This window comes from Loxodonta africana, chromosome 14 (assembly GCF_030014295.1).
Source record: "Loxodonta africana isolate mLoxAfr1 chromosome 14, mLoxAfr1.hap2, whole genome shotgun sequence".
NCBI lineage: Eukaryota > Metazoa > Chordata > Mammalia > Proboscidea > Elephantidae > Loxodonta > Loxodonta africana.
Window position 1 is genome coordinate 14,465,181 of NC_087355.1, and position 20,417 is coordinate 14,485,597.

The 20,417-nt window shown below is 38.8% G+C and overlaps 1 protein-coding gene across 1 annotated transcript in view; it reads right to left on the minus strand.

Annotated features, from left to right (window-relative positions):
- Window positions 1-19,050, minus strand: part of LOC100673174 (cytochrome P450 7B1) — a 40,878-nt gene extending 21,828 nt beyond the window's left edge. The window contains exons 1-4 of the mRNA XM_023545739.2: window positions 18,917-19,050; window positions 10,913-11,049; window positions 2,473-3,063; window positions 1,818-2,024 (exon numbers count right to left, since the gene is read on the minus strand). Of these exons, the coding sequence (XP_023401507.2) occupies window positions 1,818-2,024; window positions 2,473-3,063; window positions 10,913-11,049; window positions 18,917-19,050 (1,069 nt within the window). The remainder of the gene's footprint in view (window positions 1-1,817; window positions 2,025-2,472; window positions 3,064-10,912; window positions 11,050-18,916) is intronic.
- Between the last annotated feature and the right edge of the window lie 1,367 nt (window positions 19,051-20,417).

Here is a 20,417-nt window from a genome sequence, read left to right on the forward strand (position 1 = left end):
ACTTGGGAATTTTGTTGTTGATTTGTTGACAGTTACGGCTATAATTTTATGAGGTCGCCAAGGATGAAAACTCTAGCTCTAACTATGGACTTAAATGCATCCAAATTATTGCTCTGGAATTTGCCATTTTTCAGACACAGTCAATTAAAAATTTTAATACCACAATTTAAAAATAATCTCATCTTTCACTGACAAGGGGTTGAGAGTAAGAAGAGAATTGAAAAATTTCAACTAAATTTTTAAGAGTAATAACTATATACAGAAAACTACATATATCCTGTATGAACCATCTGATTCATAAAATGCAATTGAGATTATTTATCTGGCAAATACAACCTAGGTCTTCAGAGAAACTGTAAATCTTCTATCCAGAAAATACTGTGTATCCAAGAGAAGACAGCTATCTAGAATACAAATCTTCTGCATTTGTTCCCCAAAAATTCTACAAAGAAAAATAGAGTATTTGTAATTTAATAATGTTGGGATTATTTCTCTAAAAAATATAGAACTCCTTTGATAATGTATGCTAAAGAGAGAAAACTACAAGGTGACACACTTTTTTCCTAATTGATTGAACAAGCCAGCTGGCTGCTAGTACCCAAGCTTCCCTCTGATTGCCCCTAATGGGTCTTAGCCTGACCAATGGGATTAATCTCTGGAACACATGGGCCATTATCCTCAATGCCAAATGATGGCCAACACTCATCAAGACCAGTGAGGTCTTTGCTCCCAGAAGTTCACATCAAAGAACCTGGAACATACCACAAATTTAAAAGATAAAAAATTGAGGACCCCCAACTCAACAGCAATAGGTTTGGTTTGGTTTTTATAGGCTAAGATACTCACCTCCATTGCCAAAGTAGCAAAGCAACAGAGATATATAAAGACTTACTCCTGTGTTGGTTCAAAGGGACTTAGAATATTGTACCCTAAAGGAAACCACTGTATAAGAACGATCATACAGAAGGAATAGAAAATAATTCATTGATACTAAATTTAGTTTGGGGAGTGTGAGTTCATTCACCATATGGTGGTGAAGAGTCTTATCAATACCAGTAAACGGGGATGCAATCTACTCAGATCGAAACCTCATGTCACTGTCTACGGCAGGCCTATGTAAAGCTAGATAAACAATTCGCCAACCTCAAATATATCTGAAATAGTGACCATGCATATCTCATGAGTTAATGAATATTTTATAAAGTATCAATGTTGCCTGCGTAGCAGCTCCTATTTTTTGTATTTGTTGCTTTTTCTTTTCCCTTCCTCCCTCCCTCCCTTCTTTCTCTTTCTTTCTGAGAGGATTTAAATCATGAACCTCCAGTGGAAAGCATTTTTACTGTATTTTGGAGAAGCACATACTCCTAGCTGTAGACAATGTCCTAATCTGTGCCTGAAAATCTGCCCATATTAGGGAGTAATAAGCACATTTTGCCTTTCCGAAATACTATCTTTTTCAACTTCCAAATTCCTTTCTCGCCAAGATAGTGCAGCAGTATTTAGAAAGCACCAACACACCAACAGATGCTCAGAATCAAATGACTTAATAGGCATAAACTTTTTTTTTTTTCATATAATTGCAAAGCATCAGTTTAGCCTTTTGCATACCTTGCACAGTTAATTACCTAGGCCTTCATGTTTACATGCAATGAGAGTATCTACAGCTATAAACTACATAATATATAATTGATGTAAATGGGTGTTATTATGTCAATTAGGCAGCTGTGTCCGCCACCTCTTGGTAAACAGCTACGAGTGATAAACTGAGTTTGCAGAGAGGTACCTTCTTTTCTTCATAATAGATAAAAATAAATTACCTAGGTAGACCAGGCTGTCCAATTGTTCTCTGGTGAAGTCGATGAAAAATTCAGACCCTTTCTTTTGACCTGTTGACTGCAGCAAGCGGTCGATTTCGTCACGCAGGGCTGCCATAGCTTCTGGGTGCCGCAGAAGATAATACATCGCCCAGAACACAGTTGGAATAGTGTTTGCGACGGAGGCCCAGAGAAGGGCTAAATGATGTGCTGGGAGAAAATAAGTGAAAAGGAAGATTAATAGCGTTTATTACACTGATTAGATTTGCAGTGTGCTAATTAAAAGATGTTAGGACACAGACCCAGCCAAGGATCAGTGCATGCTAATGAGGACCAATAGGCTTCTGAAGTCTAATTTTCTGCTTAATGAGAATAGTTTAAAATGTAATGTATGGGGGGACGGGAAGTTGGGAGGTGAGATAAAATGAGTAAATGTAGCTTAGTTATCCTCTTTCTCATTATCACCATTAAGTATCTTGTTTTACCACCTCAGCAAAAAAAAAAAAAAAAAAAAATCAATTATCAGAGTAAAACATTTTATCATTAGCCAACTAGAAAGAGCATAAAAAATTTCAAGGTCACCATTTTGTCTTTTTATTTCAAAGGTCTATTGTAAATTATTTTATTTTAGACAAGTAATCATTCAGAAGTTTCTTACCTCCTATTTCTGAGTTGTCAGGCTCATAGTATTTCTCCAGAGTGTCTTGCCTCATTTGAATAACTTCTGACCATCCTTGCATCTTCGCTAAGTTTTCTTGTGTAAAGCACTCTGTAAGTTTTTTCCGCAAAGACAGGGCATTTCCTAGAAGCTTGATGGGTATGCCTGATACTAAATATGGGAATTTGTCATCAAATTTAATAAAATCATCTCTTAGCTCACTAATAAATTTTTTCCTGTCTGCATCAGGGAGTTTTCCATACAGAGTTGTAAATGTGATCTCAAATACTACTGAGGTGCAGAATGTCAACATTCGTTCTGTGTCCCAGTTTCTAGTTTTGAGTAATTTGGACTCAAAAACATGCTTTAGATTCTGCATCATGGTTTCAAAGAGTATGTCCAAAGATTTTCCCTGCAAATACTGATAGCAGACATGAATATCATGGTTCAGCTCTTGATTGGTTAGCATCATTTCGATGGAAAACACTTTAGATATTAGTTTAGTACTAAATATTTGGAAGCTTAAATGTTTGGGATTTTTGGTCACTAACTGGAACTGCAACGGGTCCAGGATAAATGTTATGTACTTTCCTAAAAGAAATAAATAAGAATATGAGTTCATTTAGTAACAGGACAAAAGTAAGTACCTGAAATTTGAAAAGAATTCAGTCAAGATTAGAAAAACCTTAATACATAACATCTAGAAAGGCACTAAATTTAATAAAAATCTATTTCATTCGAAGATCCAGTACATGTTTCCTTTAAAATGGAAGATGTTGGAAAAACTCTAGAAATTTAAAGGCAAATATCTTTTAAAAAAATAGTTTAAAACAACAATGTTTATCTAAAGTACTCTACTGCTGAAATACCCTTTTTCTCCATATTCATTGACTTAAACAATTCTCATATTTTTGCCCCAATAAAACAAACAGAAAAAAGAAAAACAAAACCAAAGTAGTAAATGCCATTCAATTATTTATAATTATACTTCATTTTTTTCTTTTTATACTTGGTTGAATTTTAGCTTTGGTCAAATATAATAATTTTAACTCAAATAGATGATGATGCATTCTGAACCAGGTAATCACAAATAAATATCTAGTTTAACATTAACAACAAATTACAAATGCCAGCATTTTCATTTTTATATATGAAAAAATAGTGGCTCAGGGAGATTTAACAACATGTTCAAGGTCACACAACTGATTTGTAATTGAAACAGGACTTCAAACTAGAACCCATTCATTCAACATTTACTGAGATCCAGAAACTCACTTGGACTCTTTCTCTCTTAATATATAAAGATGCAAACAAATTGCTATATCAGTACGAACAGTGATATAGCAGAGGTGTGAAGGGAAGCAGAAAATGAAATAAGTCTCATTCTGCCAGGAAATATCAACAAAGGATCCTTGAGGAGGTGCTACTTGGTCTTCTCCGTATATCAGTGTTGTCCAACCTTATCTAATTAAAAGACTCAGGGAGTTTTGTTAAAATAAAGATCCCTGGAAGATACTGATTCATAAGGCATGGAAGTGGGATCACAAATACCTATTTTTTCAAGGGTCTCCATGATTCTCATAAGGAGGTACAATGAGACAGGTCATATTATGGTCTGTTTCTCAGAGCTAGCAGGAACCTTAAAGATTGTCTCATTCAACCTCTGCACTTATCAGCTGAGAGAACTAAAGAAAAGTCAAGAGGGGTTAAGGGTCAAAGTCATGCTACCATTTGTAGTGGCAGAACCTGAGTGAGAAGTCATTCCCCATACCATGCTGTTTTCGCCTCCCTGCAGTACTATTTTAAGATGCTTTCTAATTAGAAGTATCATGGAGATATTATTCAATAATGGCATTTAATAAGCCTCTCCTTTCCAAGAACACACATTTAAGACAATAAATAATTAGGCATTCAAGTTTATAGAATCATTTAAACTTCCGTTTTCACCTCATCCACCCCCTTGGTGTATGCGTGTGTATGTGTGTGTGTCAAACTTTCTTAGGTGAACAAGTTCTCACTTGTTATGCATGGTAACTCAAAATGCATCAAAGAAAGGAAATTCAATTTCATACAATGCTTAGGATAAAATTTTGTATAATTTTCAATTGAATTCTAGAAACAGAATGAATGTGTTTTTCTTTCACAATTTTAAAATATGTGTTTAAAATATATGAAGGCATATATGCCATAAAATTTTTCTAAGAATGAGTCTTATGACTTAAATTTTATTTACTCCATTGTCCCTAGATTCGTTTAATAATGCAGCCCAATGTAGACATGAGGATAAAGCTAGAAGTAGCTACTAATTCTGGTCAGATCCCAAAGCTGTCATCTACAAAGTAAACTAGATTTTTTTCCTCTCTGGGGAGCTCAAAAAGGAATCAACTGGAATTGGGCATATTTTATGACACCTGCTTTACCATAAAAACTTAATTAAATAAAATTGCCAGTATCAGCCTGACAAATAATTGAAAAAAAAAAGTCAATTCTCTTATTCTGCAAAAGATGTAATTTTAGGCAAAGCTGTATATTTTCACAGGTGGTATTCATAACTTTCTCCTTGCACTAAATGAAATGATTTTGGTAAATATCTTTAGGGTAATTTTAAATTATTCACTAAAACCCAGAAAGTGTATACAAGATTCAGTTTGTAAAACACACAGTCTTTAGAGAATATTTGAATTTTTTTCCTACCAATTTTCTACACTCATCCAAGTCTAAGTGGAAAGACAGAAGCATATTCATCCATAACAGCGTGTGCTACATGTCATTGGGCCTACTGAAGCAGAGACTGTGCGCGTGTGAAAGTTTTTGCTTTGTCCACAATTCATTATGAACTCCCTCTCTCTCTCTTTACCATCTTCCTCATTTTCTCTCACTCTCACTGTCCCTATCTCCTTGGGGATGAAGATACGGGAAGAAATCATGAGGTTAATTTCAAATTAAAGATATCTCGAGGAAATAGGCCACATAGGTGGCACAAATGATTTCAACTAGCCAGTAGTCGAAAGACCGGCAGTTCAAACCCACCCAGAGGAGGTAGGCCGGAGATCTGCTTCTGAAAGGTCAAAGCCCTGGAAACGCTATGGAGCAGTTCTATTCTGCACACTTGGGATTGCCATGAGTCAGCATCGGCTTGATGGCACCTAACAACAATAACAGAAAGGTTGAATGTGAAAAAATTGGTTCTAGTCAGCACCAATTATTAATCAATTGCTTCTAAAATAAGCATTTGTGTGTGCATAGGTTCTTTAAAAAAATCATTAATTTGTACATTTAATTCTTTCTCTCTTTTTAAGGTTCTTTTCTTTCTAGGGTCTGCGTTTGCTCTTTCTCATCCTTATTTTATTTCCTTTCAACAACAAGGCATTTTGTTTCACCACTTTTTTTCACTATCTTTCTGGTTGAGATACAGATTTTTTTAGAAGTAGATGCTTTGATTTTCTGGATTTTACTTTTCAAGTGGATTTGGAAGTACTAATAACCCTGGAGATGTTAACTGGCTTTCCAACTTTTAATCTTCAGTATAAACAATTTAAGCTAAGTTTTTCAAAATTAATATTAATTTAAACCATCTGTCCACCATCTGCTAATGTGAGATGCAAAATCAAGAGTTTCTTTGTGATCTTTAATCAGACAGTTAGGAAAACACATATACATTCATAAAACGAATTTAAATTTCTTTAACAAAGGAAACCTGAAAAGTTATTCTGAAGGCCATGTATTCTTAGAGTAAAAGTTATTTTTGCTAGAGTGTGATTTTATGTAGATGACTGCCAAGTGTTAATAGTTATGTTGCATAGTTCACAAAGATCCCAAGGTAGAAACACTATCTTTTGCCATGTTTTGAAAAAAGAAATGATGCTGTCAGCAGCTCATACAAACAAATATTGATTTAAGGAAGTTCAGAGTTCACCCTTGTTTAAAATGTAAATATCAAAACGGAGCCCACTTCTGAAACAATACAATATACAATCATCTTTCTGAATAGTAAATTTATTTGAAGTGGGATCAAAATTGTTAATGCCTTCTTTGCTGATAATTTTATTCTCTTTCCTTTTTAGGAGCTGACTGGGTCTAAGATATTAACTCTAGTGTTCCTGTATAACCTTACATAATTCTTTACTAACTCAAAGGCCTTTTCATTTATGTTAGAATTAATTCTTATAGGAAGATGAAGTTATGGGATGCGAAATATGTCAGTAAATGTTAAAAAAAAAAAAAAAAATCAGTCATTTAGCCTGATGTCTTATACCTAAGAAGTTTGACATCTAGATCACTACAAATTGATTTTTGATTTTTCATTTTAGAACTTTCAGTGCTATATAGAGACACAGCTATGAAAATTCAGGACGACTATTTGATTATTTGGAATAAAACTGCCCTGTTAACAAAAATGAGACAAATGTGAATTTTAAAGAAGTTTACCATAATTACAAGGTTTCTAAGTCTGCATTTAGCTGGGTCTTCAATAGATTTTTTTTTTTTTTAATCTTAAGCTGGTAATATTAGTTGTGGGAGTGAAATATGAACCAACTTTTTGTTTTCTTGAGGCTGACCACATTTCTGTAGTCCCCCTCTTATTAGGGAGATTTCACTGAGCTGTTGACAATGATGTACAGTGGAGCTTCTCTGGGGTGACATCCAAGGAAATAGGGGCCACCGCACCACCACACAAAACCAATTAGAGAACTATTTTCCGCGACAGGTCACGAATTTATGTGGTTTCTCATGAAAAGATGTACCCTTTAATTTCTTTATTAAAATGACATCCGTGTCCCTTGAGACTTTGCAGGATGACAATCATTTGCTCATCATGCAAGAACATACAGCCACTGAAATCACGTCGTGGGACAAGGCCAGAAGACTCTGTTCCTTGTTTCGTATTTTCCATATGAGCTACTTTGCCAGCTGATCATTAGAACCTTATACGTTAGCAGCATTTGTCGGCAGAAATTTAGCCAAACTCTAGGAAGCGGCAAAGGGAAGCAGTAGTACATATTCAGTGGTGGTTGTCTACTGTTGGGTTCAAAACATAACCACGGTCAAATTATTTCGACATTAGAGACTGAGCAAGAATCTCAGCTTCTAAGATGAAGTTATCAAGTGTCAGCAGAAATTGGTTGTTTTTGAAAAGTGAATAAAATTATTCAAATCTGACCCACATCTCTGCTTAATCATCTTAGGCTATATTTGTATAATGTATTAAAAAAGGAAAACTGAAAATTTCAATAATTTGTTGTATCTACTTATGAAGAAAAAAGATTTTTTTTAATAAAAAAAACTTGAGTATAGTTTTTGAGTATGACTTTTTTTTTTTTTTTTTAACTTAAGAGTATAGTTTTGGCACTACAGAGCCAAAAAGTCACTTAGACTTGAGGCACCAGCTATGGTCTTTATTTGTAGGATAGTATTTCATCAGCTCTAAAGTATTAAGAATTTACTTATCCAATATTTATCGTGCATCAGCTAGTGCTGAGCTCTGAACTAAATGTTGGCAATTGACGATCTAAGAGAAAAATGAATGGAGACAGACAAGGGAATTAGCAATAAATTTATCATTTATTAAATTTTATGACAGACGTGAGACCAGGAGTACTTGGTGCCTGGAGAAGAGTCACCAAACATAGTGTAGGAAGAGGAGATGGTCAGTGGAGGCATTTGGGAGGAAGTGACGGCTGACCACGGTATAGAAGGGTGGGCCCACGTCAGACAGGTGAGGAACAGCATTCCAGCACAAAGAACAGCAAGAGAAAACATGGAGGCACGAAAGGGCTTGGTATGTGAGGGGGAAATTTCAAACAGCTTGGTGTGTTAATGGAACTCTGGTGGTGCAGTGGTTAAGAGCTTGGCTGCTAACCAAAAGGTCGGCAGTTTGAATCCACCAGTTGCTCCTTGGAAACCCTATGGGGCAGTTCTATTCTGTCCTGTAGGGTCACTATGAGTCAGAATTGACTCGACAGTAGTGGGCTTGAGTTTGGGTTTTTTTTTGGTGCATTAATGGTGCCATGAGCACAAGCAAGAGACTAGGCTGGAGAGGTAGGGATCTTGGTGAGCTGTGTGAGGATTAGCTTATATACCACATTTCCTCTATTTCTAAGATTCACTTCTCTTTTTTTTTTTTTTGGTAGATTTCAATTTTTCTAAAATCAGAATGTATACAATTATTGTTAGGGGAAACTTAACAGCCGCCAGGCAGAGAAGTAAGTTGTGACGAAACTAGTATCACCTGTTTGTATCAGAACTTCACCGTGTTTACTAAATTTCATTCAGTTTAAGTATTTGTACTTTTCCCCAAATATTACATTAAATAAGAGCCCTGGTGGCGCAGTGGCTAAGTGCTCTGCTGTTAACCAAAAGGTTGGTGGTTCGGACCCTCCATGACACTGCGCCTTCTGGTTCTGCCACTGATTTGGAGTATTCCTTGTCAAGACCATTTTTATGCATGCTTCTTTCTTTGCGCAATCACTTATACCTTTTCTACTCAGCTTTGGAATTCTATGTTCTATTCCCAGAGAGACAATAATTTCTTCTGCCTTTAATTACTTTGCCAAGTTTCAGAGGCAACGTTTTGTACGTATATAGTATGTTTTGTACAGGCATAGAGTAGGGAGGGGAGATGGTCAGGGGAGGCTTTAGGAGGAACTAATGCTTGAAATCTTGAAGGATGAGTCCATGGTAGCCAGGTAAAGAATAGTGTTTTGGTACAAAGAACCACAAGACAAAGCATGGAGGCACAAGAGGGCCTGGCGTGTGAGGGGGAAATTTCAAACATTTTGGTACCTCGAAGTGCTTTAAGCACAGAAAAGCAGTAGCAAGAGACTAAGCTGTGCCATCATTTTGGTTCTATCACTTTAATGTAATTAAAAAAAAAAAAAAAACCCATTGCCTTCCAGTCACTTCTGACTCATAGCAATCCTATAGGACAGTGTAGAACTGCCCTGTTTCCAAATAGCGCCTGGTCGATTTGAACTGCCAACCTCTTGGTTGGCAGCTGTAGCCCTTAACCACTAAGCCACCAGGGTTTCTGTATACTTGTGTATGTGTGTGTGCATACACACACACACACACACACATCAAGGGAGAAAACAAGAAGATACCTGTGTGAAAGGAATGAATAATGGAGTACCAGCCCAGAGGTGCCAGGAGAAAGGGTCATGGAACAGCGAAACAGATTGCCTTGAACATTCTTTGAAACTGGAGGTAATGTGGTAGGGATAGTTGTGGGATATGGGTACCTTTGGTAGACATGTGGGCATCTAAGTGAGATCATATCTGATGTCTTCAGTTTTCTCATGAAGAAAAGGAAGAAAGGTGCACTGTGTTTCCAGAGCCCAGTGGAAGCTGGAGCCACTTCCGATCCTTCCAGTGCACACTCAGCCAGAAGCCATGGGGCAAGGGAGTGTGGATGATCTAGTGTAGAGAGCATCCCAGGGGATGGATGAGGCAAAGGAAGGAGCAAATGGATAATAAGTAGTCTAAGCGAAAAGCTGGTGTGAGATTGTGTGCAAAGATAAAAAAAAAAGATAGCCATAATAAATCCTTCTATCACTCGACATGGTCTCCCTGGTGACTTTCCACTCTTCCCACGAAGAGTGGGAGAGTCTATTCCCTACCCCTGGATCTGGGTTAGCCGTGTGGCTTGCTTTGGCCAGTAAGCTGACCTGGAAGTGAGGCTTTGGAACATCTGAGCTTAGGCCTCAAGAAGCCTTGGATTTTTTCTACTCACCCTCTCGAAACCCCTGCTGCTGTGTAAGGAAGAGCCTAAGGTAGCCTTCTTGAGAATGAAAGGCCATGTGAACAAGGACGCCCAGCCAAACATGTGATGAAGCCATTTTGGACCATCTAGCCGTAATCAAGCTACCTGCTGACTATAGCCACATGAGTGACTCCATGCAAGTCCAGCTGCTTTTCTAAACCATTATATTTTAGGGAGGTTTGTTATGCAGCAGTGGATACTGATACAGATGGATAGCATAGACTTCGAAGGAGGAAGAGCTAAGAACATTCTGGCTTCTCTTCCGTGACTTATGATCTGTGATGTCTGAAGTGTACAGTAATCTTGCTGTTATGTTTGGAGGAGGGGGGAAAGGTGGGAGGGATAACAGTCTAAAGCATAACAAACATTTTAAAATTAAAAATACATTCTAGTTTACTGTTATATGGTTATATAAGAGTCTTGAATAAGAGAAGTGAACACAAAATAAACAGAATAACAGGTGGTGGCAGGAGAGTGGGGTTCCCCATACATCCTCTGGAGAGTTTAATCTTTTTTACTGTGAGAATTACTATGCTAAAAAACATGGTTTTCTTTTTTACTAGCTCTACACATAAAATAACAATTACAAATATTCCATATTTTGCCTAGAGAACATACAGACATTAAAAAAAAAATGAGACATTATGACATATTTAAGAAACATATGGAAGTGATTGTTACCCCCAAGGAGAACTGTGAAAATATCACCATGCTGCTTCTGAAGAGTTTTTAAGAAAGCAGAGGGAGCTTTTTGGAAGTTCAGCCCCTGTCCAAGATAAGGAAGCCAGCCTTTTATTAATGGGGGCTCTCCAGGTCTCCTATAGGGAAAAACAAAAACAAAAGATAAAAGAAAAAAATGTTGAATCATTCTGATTTTAATACATGTGGGTTATTTATCCAGTCTGTTATTGTTGTGTGCCATTGTTGAGTTGATTCTAACTCATAGTGACCCTACAGGACAGAGTAGAACTGCCCTATGGGACTTTCCTAGGCTGAAATATTTACATGCGCAGATTGCCAGGAGTGGGTAGTGGGTAGTGGCTTCGAACTGCCAGCCTATTGGTTAGCAGTCAGCCCTTAATCATTGCTCCATAGGAAGCTTATAAACAGTTTGGACAAATTGCACAGCTCCTTTCAGTTCTCTTATTCAATTATTCTTCTGTGGTCATAAGTGTGCATTTATTGAGTTCTCTAGTATGTGTGGCTCCGGAGTGAACCCTTAATTCACTTTTAGTAAGCAGCTTTTTTTCAGAAAACGTGTCTTGCAAGACTTGAATGGCTGCCTGATCAGTTAAATCATAGCTGTTCTATTTTCTGTTCAATTTCCTACCATCATAAGGAAGCACCTGTGGACATAATGGGTACATATAATGGGTATATAAAACTGAAAAAACCCGTGGAGTCAATTTGCACTCATATCAACCTTATAGGACTGAGTAGAACTGCCACATAGGGTTTCCAAGAAGCGGCTGGTAGATTCGAACTGCTGACCTTTGGTTTAGCCGCCAAACACTTAACCACTACGCCACTAAGGCTCCAGTGGTACACAAACAAACAAACAAACAACCCCCCCCCCCCAAACAGCTGCTGTTGAGTAAATTCCAACTCCTGGGGACCCTACACTCCATAAGGTTTTCAAGGCTAAGCTCTTGCAGAAGCAGATCATCAGATCCTTCTTCCCAAGTGCCTTGGAGTGGGTTTGAACTGCCAGTTTTTTGGTCAGTAGTCAAATGCTTCACTATTTGCACCACCCCGGAACTCCTAGTGGGCTTATGACTAATGGTACCTTTACAAAGGTAAATCAACTTGATATAATTTATTCTGTGAAATTGTGAGTTTGGTATAATGTTGATAGAAAAAAAAAAAAAACAACAACTGGTAAGGTGACTGATTTTTTCTTCTCTTTCACAGTCATTGGGAACCCTGGTGGTGTAGTGGTTAAGTACCACGGCTGCTAACCAAGAGGTCAGCAGTTCAAATACGCCAGGCGCTCCTTGGAAACTCTATGGGGCAGTTCTACTCTGTTCTATCAGGTCGCTAGGAGTCGGAATCGACTCGACGGCACTGGGTTTGGTTTTTTTGGTTTGACAGTCACACTTTATAAATGCTGCTTGGTAAATTGTCGGTAAGATTTAAGTACAGCTTCAACCAACAATTTGTGGCTGTCTACGATGTGCTCAGTGCTGTACTATGCGACCAGCCAAATCTTACTTCTAGGCAAGAGGCTTGCTGGAAACCATGTAAACAACGTATTTCAATTATTGATTTGTTTTGCATTAGCACGATGTTTTTGTAAGCGCCAACCAGTTGCTATGAAGATTCCAACCACTGATGACCCCACGCATGTTAGAGTAAAACTGTGTTCCAGAGGGTTTTCAATGGCTGATTTTTCGGAAGTAGATCTCTAGCCTTTCTTCCTAGGATCTCTGGGTAGACTCCAAGAAACCTCCAACTTTTTGGTCAGCATAACCGGTTGTTGTCAAGTTGATTCTGACCCATAGCAACCTTAGAGGACAGAGCAGAACTGCCTCCCTTAGGGTTTCCAAGGATCAGCTGGTGGATTTGAACTGCCGACCTTTTGGTTAGTAGCTGTATCACTTAACCACTGCGCCACCAGGGCTAGCGTGCCAGAGTGTTAATCATTTGTACTACCCAGGGACTCCTTTATATGCCCAGTCCCAGTAGCTCCACATCATTTTAATTTTTGACCCTTACACAGGCTTTTAGGCCACTTCACAAATGAGTGTTTTTAATCTAAAGAAATCTTCAATTATATTCTTAGGCATACATTAAAGGCATAGGGGGATGACACATAATGGGACTTGAAGTTACTTAAGTGTGCTTAAATTAAACGGGAGGGTGTTTTCCTTGGGATGTATGAGTTATAGTAAATTGTTCACTGTGCATTCACAGAGTTTAGAAGTAGACAGCAGTTTGGCGGCTCAAGTTCGGTCCCTTATTTTTATAGGTAAGGAAGGAATCTTAAGGCTGAGAGGTCAATACATTTTCCTAAACTCAGGAAGCCACTTAACGGCAAACTGTGCACAGCCCTGTGCCCAAGCCGCACTCTGCCGTGTTTAGGAACTTCATCAATCAACCTGTGGATCTAGTACAAAACCCAGTCAAAGCTCACGCAACGGACTGACAGACACATTCAGTCAATATTGTGTGTGTGCAACCTCTGGCTGTCGCTGTGCTCTGGGTATTAGAAGTTCGGTGGTTTAATTGCCAAAATAAAGTTTTCTGTTATCAGATGTCAATTAGACAGGAAATCTATAATGAGAAGAGGGAAAGAAGATAATCTGGAAAAAAAAAAACTGTGTATGCTCTTGAAAATAACAGAAACTGCAACACTATTTTCCATGACGTAGGTTTTAATAAAGGAGCCCTGGTAGCGTAGTGGTTAAGCCCTCGGCTGCTAACCGAAGGGCTGGCGGTGCAAACCCACCAGCCGCTTTGCAGGAGAAAGATGTGGCAGTCTGCTTCTGCAAAGATTCACAGCCTTGGAAACCCTACGGGGCTGTTCTGCTCTGCCCCACAGGATAGCTATGAGTCGGAATTCAACTCAATGGTAATGGGTTCAATGGGATGTCTTAATATTTTTTTATGAGATATTTTCCTCAAACTACAAATAAATAAGATTATTTGTTAAATTTTACTAATAATTTGACATTTTTTAAAAAACATATGAAGCGTTCCATAAAATACTACCAAGAATTAAAAAAATCAAGTTTCTTTCTTTTTGACCTGTAAGGCCAGCAAAACTGCACTTCAAAATTTCTTCCTACTCATTTACTTGGTGGACTAAATCTGATTTAAAGTAAAAAAGCCAAAGCTATTTTATCCTAGAAGGGATTAAAAGAAATATTCAAAAGAACTCTGAATCTCTATCCCATCTGTGAAGATGACTTATATTACATGCAGTACAATCCATTTTGATTAATCACAATATATTACTAGCTCAGATCTCATCAAAGATCAAGATTATGATCACACACAGCATGGGCTTTTAGGTAGCTAGATTGACCCTATCAAAAGCTTTTATTTTCCCATAACCCAAAATGGTAGAATTAAACTTAAAAAATAAATACCAGATCTTCTTCCATTGAGAACACACAAAACAAAATAAATCAGAGGTGTCATGAAGGTATAGGAAATAAAGGTCAAGGCCTGGCTTTCCCTTTTTAGAAGACAGTTTGTTTTTATACCAATTTGCAAAAAGTATGCTGTTGTTTAAATACATACACTTAAGAAACACTGCATAGAAATGTGTAGTTTATTCCTCATCCTTTTCTCCTTTATTTTCTTGAACGAAACCTTTAGCAAGGCAGGCTCACTTTTCCAAGAAATACAAAAATGTACCAAGAAACCACTGTAACAGTTAATTTTATATCCAGAGACTAAATGAGACGGTACACGCAACTGCAGAGGTTAATCTCCAAGTTGGAAACTGCCCTAGCCCATGCTACCCACCTATCAACGATCCTTTCAAAATCTGTAAGTCATGTAGTTCACCATGTTTCTTTTTAAAATACGAACTCTTTTTCCTTCATCTGTTTTCACTCTGGTTTAATGTTGCTTGACCGTTGCATTGTGACAAAGATTTAGGAAGGCTTTTTGTCATATTCTAAATTAATGCAACTAATTTCACCTGCTATGCTCTGTCATTCGGTCAAAAGTTGTATTCTTCACGGGGTTTCCATGGGGGAGGAGGACTGGGATGTGGAAGGAGCTCAGAAATTCACGCGAATATTAACTTAATGTTCAGAGTTAGGGAAGTGCACGAGGAAGCCATTTTATACTAAGAGGAGGGTCACCATTCCTTACAGCTGTGTTTATTTCAGCAGCAATAAGCCTAACATTATTAAATACCATGTCACAACGGTGCACATTTTGAGGAAAAAACACAGTGCTAGTTCAAATTATGACCCATCAAAGACAGATAACAGAAATCTGTCTTCCTCGGTGCATTCGTAAAAAATATTTAGGGTGGAAAGACATCACCGTAATCATCTAGAAAGGCCTGCTGACACATGGCAGAGTATAAATAGTGCTGTTTATCTCATTTTGGTTCAACAACTTCAAGAATGAAATGCCCACTCTGTCCACCACTGAGGGAGGAGACAGGATTTTTCATGCTTGTTGGTGATGATCAACTTCCAAGGCCTAAAAGTTCCTAAAGCAATGGTACCTGTTGCTGTCCAGTCGATTCCGACTCACAGCGACCCTATGGAACAAAGTAGAACTGTCCCATAGGGTTTCCAAAGAGCGGCTGGTGGATCCAAGCTGCAGACCTTTTGGTTAGCAGCTAAGCTCTTAACTATTGTGCCACCAGGGCTCTGAAGTAACGGTAGGTACAACCAAAAAACCCTATGGCCAATAAAACCAGAAAAACCAGTTGCTGCTCAGTCAATCCTAACTCACGTGACCCCATGTGTGTCAGAACAGGACGTGCTCCATAGCGTCTTCAGTGGCTGATTTTCAGACGTGGATTACTAGGCCTTGCTTCTGAAGTGCCTCTGTATGGACTTGGACTTCCGAGGTTTCAGTTAGCAGCCGAGCAGTTAACCGTTTGAACCACCCAGGGACTTCCTATAGCCAAAACCCCCTCTTAATTCCTCCCAAACGATGCGCACTTCCTTGAGCCTTCTTTTCACTACTTATGGGACTACAAGGACACTTTCCAGAATTTACACAAATTGGAGCTTATACACATTCTCAAGAGTCACCAAGTGGTACAAGCAGTTAACATACTCAGATGTTAACTGAAAGGTTGGGGGTTCGAGACTACATAGAGGCACCTTGGAAAAAAGGCCTGGTGATCTACTTCTGAAAAAGTCTGCCATTAAAAACTCTGCGGAGAGCAGTTCTACTCTGAAACCCATGAGGTTGCCATGAGTCAGGACTGACTCCTCAGCAACTAGTTTAAACATGTCAATGATCAATTCGAAGTTCTATGCATACACTACTGCACACCACTCACGATTTCTCCTCTACAAGCTGGGGGACATATTCTGGTTTTTGTTATGTGTCACTTATAGTCTAACTTGAAGATCAAAGAACGGCCTTCAGTATGGATTGCACCTCAACATAAAGAAAACAAAAATCCTCACAACTGGACCAATGAACAACATCATGATAAATGGAGAAAAGATTGAAGTTGTCAAGGGTTTCATTTTACTTGGATGCACAATCAACAGCCATGGAAGCAGCAGTCGAGAAATCAAAAGGCGCATTGCATTGGGTAAATCTGCTGCAAAGGACCTCTTTAAAGTGTTGAAGAGCAAAGATGTCACCTTGAAGACTAAGGTGCGCCTGACCCAAGCCATGGTATTTTCAACCATATCATATGCATGTGAAAGCTGGACAATGAATAAGGAAGACCGAAGGAGAATTGACACCTTTGAGTTGTGGTGTTGGCGAAGAATATTGACTATACCATGGACTGCCAGAAGAACGAACAAATCTGTCTTGGAGGAAGCACGGCCAGAATGCTCTTCAGAGGCAAGGATGGCGAGACTGCATCTTACATACTTTGGACATATTGTCAGGAGGGATCAGTCCCTGGAGAAGGACATCATGCTTGGCAGAGTGCAGGGTCAGTGGAAAAGAGGAAGACTCTCAACAAGGTGGACTGACACAGTGGCTGCAACAATGAGCTCAAGCATAACAACGATCGCAAGGATGGCTCAGGACTGGACAGTGTTTCGTTCTGTTGTGCATGGGGTTGCTATAAGTCGGAACTGACTCGACAGCACCTAACAACAACAACAATAGTCTAACTTTGTCTGAAAGTAAATCCTGGCGAATCGAAGTATGTAAAATGGCTATATAATATAAACAACCAAATGGTTAAAATATATATATACATTTGCTTTTAAAAAAGCAAGTAACAATTTAAAAGAATGGGCAAACAGAATACTTGGTTTCCCTCAATATTTGAAGATCATCTTTCACTATGCCACACGTTAATTACATGAACAGATAAAACACATGGCTAATGATCTATCACACTTTGTTCCCCTAGACACTTAAAGCCCAGTATTTTCCACAGCTGGAGCCCTGGTGGTGCAGTGGTTAAGAGTTTGGCTGCTAACCAAGAGGTCTGCAGTTTGAATCCACCAGGCGCTCCTTGGAAACCCTACGGGGCAGTTCTACTCTGTCCTACAGGGTTGCTAGGAGTCAGAATCGACTCGATGGCAACGGGTTTGGTTTTCTTAATTTTCCATGGCAGTCTATACTTGTCAAAGTATTTCTCCTTTCCCATTTATCCTGTGATTATTCTAGGCACGGCTCTCACCTTCATGTCTGGGTCATTGAAACAACCTCCTAAATAAGTGGTGAGAAAGCTTTTTACATGAGTTGCTGGTGCTTCAGTAGTAGAATTTTCATCTTCCATGCGGGAGACCTAGTTTTGATTCCCAGCCAATGTACTTATGTGTTGCCACCATCGTCTTTCAGTGATGGGCTGTGGGTTACTATGATGCTGAACAGATAGCAACAGAGGTCTCAGTGGACCTTTCATTAGGCTGTATTTCGTCCTGTCATGGGGTTATCATGAGTCGAGGGCCATTTTACATACTCATTGATTTAGGAAAAACAAAAATGTACATTGGTTAAATGTATTCTTAAGGTCAGGATATATTTTTATTATGTCACTTAATATCCGTAACAGCACCTAATAGATTTATATGTTCTTTCCTAATTAATAAAGATTTTTGTTTTGTGTGCATGGTTAAAACTTCAGAAACTACATAAAATTGCAGAGACTACATATTTAAGTATTTGATTACAATACCGATTTTTGACCAAACGTTGCTTTTGAGCAAGGCATTTTTGAAGCTGCTCAGCTTTACTTTTCCTTTACTGACTTTGGCAGCTACTTAATCAGGAAATGTAATTTGGCTCATTTTAATATCTTAGAAATGCATACTTAAAAAAAGTTTTTGTGGTTATACACATATATGTACATATATGTGTGTATGTGTATATATACATATCTCAAAAAGTTTGCCATTTTAACCATTTTAAAATGTATAATTCAGTGATATTATATTCACCATGTTGTGTTAATATCACCACTATTTCCAAAAGTTTTACATCACCCCAAAGAGAAACTCAGTACCCCTTAAGCAATAACTCCCCACTGCTCCCAGCCATTGGTAACCACTATGAAGTTTTGTCTCTAAGCATTTATTCTAGAAATTTCATATAAGTGGGATTAAGCAATATTTGTCATTTTGTATCTCTGACTTACTTCACTCAGCATGTTTTCAAGGTTTACCCATGTCACAGCATGTATCAGAACTTCCTTTCTCTTTATGGCTGAGTAATATTCCATTGTATGTACATATCACATTTTGTTTATCCATTCAACTGTTAATGGACACTTGGGTTGTTTCCACCTTTTGGCTGTTGTGAATAACACTGCAATGAGCATTGGTGTAAAAGTATCTGTGTCCTCGCTTTCATATCACTAGGGTGTATACCTAGGCATGGAATTTCTAGGTCACTTGGTAATTCTATGTTTAACTTTTTCAGGAACCCCCAAGCTATTTTCCACAGTGGCTGCACCATTTACAATCCCACCATCAATGAACGAGGGTAGAACTGTATCTACAAACACTCTATGCCCTCACTCTTCTTGATTCCAATCAGGACAGAGACGTTATCTGAAAATGTTACCCCAATAATGGATAGTTGAGAATGGGCGTGTCTGTCAAGATACTGGGGAGAGGAAGCCTCATCGCAGGGCTGCAGATGGGAGATCCCAAAGCTACTGAGGAGTGGGCAGAGGGTGTAGCTGAGTCTTGGCACATCCGCAGCCTCAGTTAGAGTCAAGGTAGGCAAAGGAAACGTCTCACCACGATCTATCATTTTCCTGGAAACTGTGGACACTTCGGTTGTGGGTACAAGGGTAGGACCTTGCCCAAAAACTTAGCTGAGGAGGCACCAGGGAAGCCACAGAGGACCAACATGAACATCTGCATAACAGGACTCACCATTCACATGAAGAGAGAGGAAGACAGACTCCTCCTAATAATTACTTCACATTTATACAAAAGACTAAGAGGCCGAAGCACTTCTCATTGGAAAAAGTGAATGTTTCCTGCCATCAGTGAAAGACGGGCTCCTGAGAAATATGAGTTCATTTATAGAGACATAACGTTACATTTTTGCCCATCTGAGTCATACTGTGAAATTTGAAATCCAGTATACTAGCTAGGTGGTGTTTCTTTACCTGTAAATGAGAATAATACCAACCCTGTAGGCTTACTGTGAAGACTGAGATAGAATATCCGAAAGTACCTGCTACACAGAGTGGGATTAGTTTTCCCCACTATGTGTGTGTTGTAAGCCGTTGCATTCAAGTGGTTTCACTCAAGCACATTCTCTGCCTGAACTGGTTAATTTCTCAACCCTCCCTGCTCATCTCTACCTTTCATGAAGTTGCTCAAGTTTGAAGGACCTCTCCACCCTTTGAATCAGGGGCTACATGAAATGTAAGTGCTAAGTGCCCAGATACACATATACTTGATAATTTCAGGTGAGCAGGGAAAAACACTGACCTTCTGAGGGAGAGAAAACTCTTTGTTCAAAAGCACAGTTCCACTGGGCGTGTTTGCTTACTAAGATGGACTCCGCTAGGCGTGATCTGGTTTAAGAGATAGTGAAGAAGATTTTGAGGGTTTTGGCAGAAAAGATCAAGAGAAAAGGAGAAAAGAAGAAAGGAAGTGGAAGGAGGGGGATGAAATAGTGAGGCAAGATGATGGTCAGTTGGGACTTTCTGAGAGGACAGTGATAGGACCAATGGGGAGTAACAGGGCCAGAAATGACCAATCTTCATGTCTGATAAGTTTCTTGCTCTCCTGGAAGACACATGGCCTTTTTTTGGTCTCAAAACATTCAGTAAAAATTGGCTACACACACAAGCTTATGTCAGTGGTAGATGAAAAAGTAGAGGAATTACAGTAGTGACTAGCTGAGGGACATCCTCTAATGGGTGGAGAGAATGGGGCAAGGACAATAGGCACAAGAAGCAAAATGTAGTGGACAGGCTGAGAATTCAAGAGAACATGGAGCCAGGGAACACCGGGTCCTCATCCCATTCCGTAAAGAATCCTGTGGGCATGAGAAGGGACTTTGGACCTCCCACCACACGTGAGATGGCAGTTTCAGACACGTT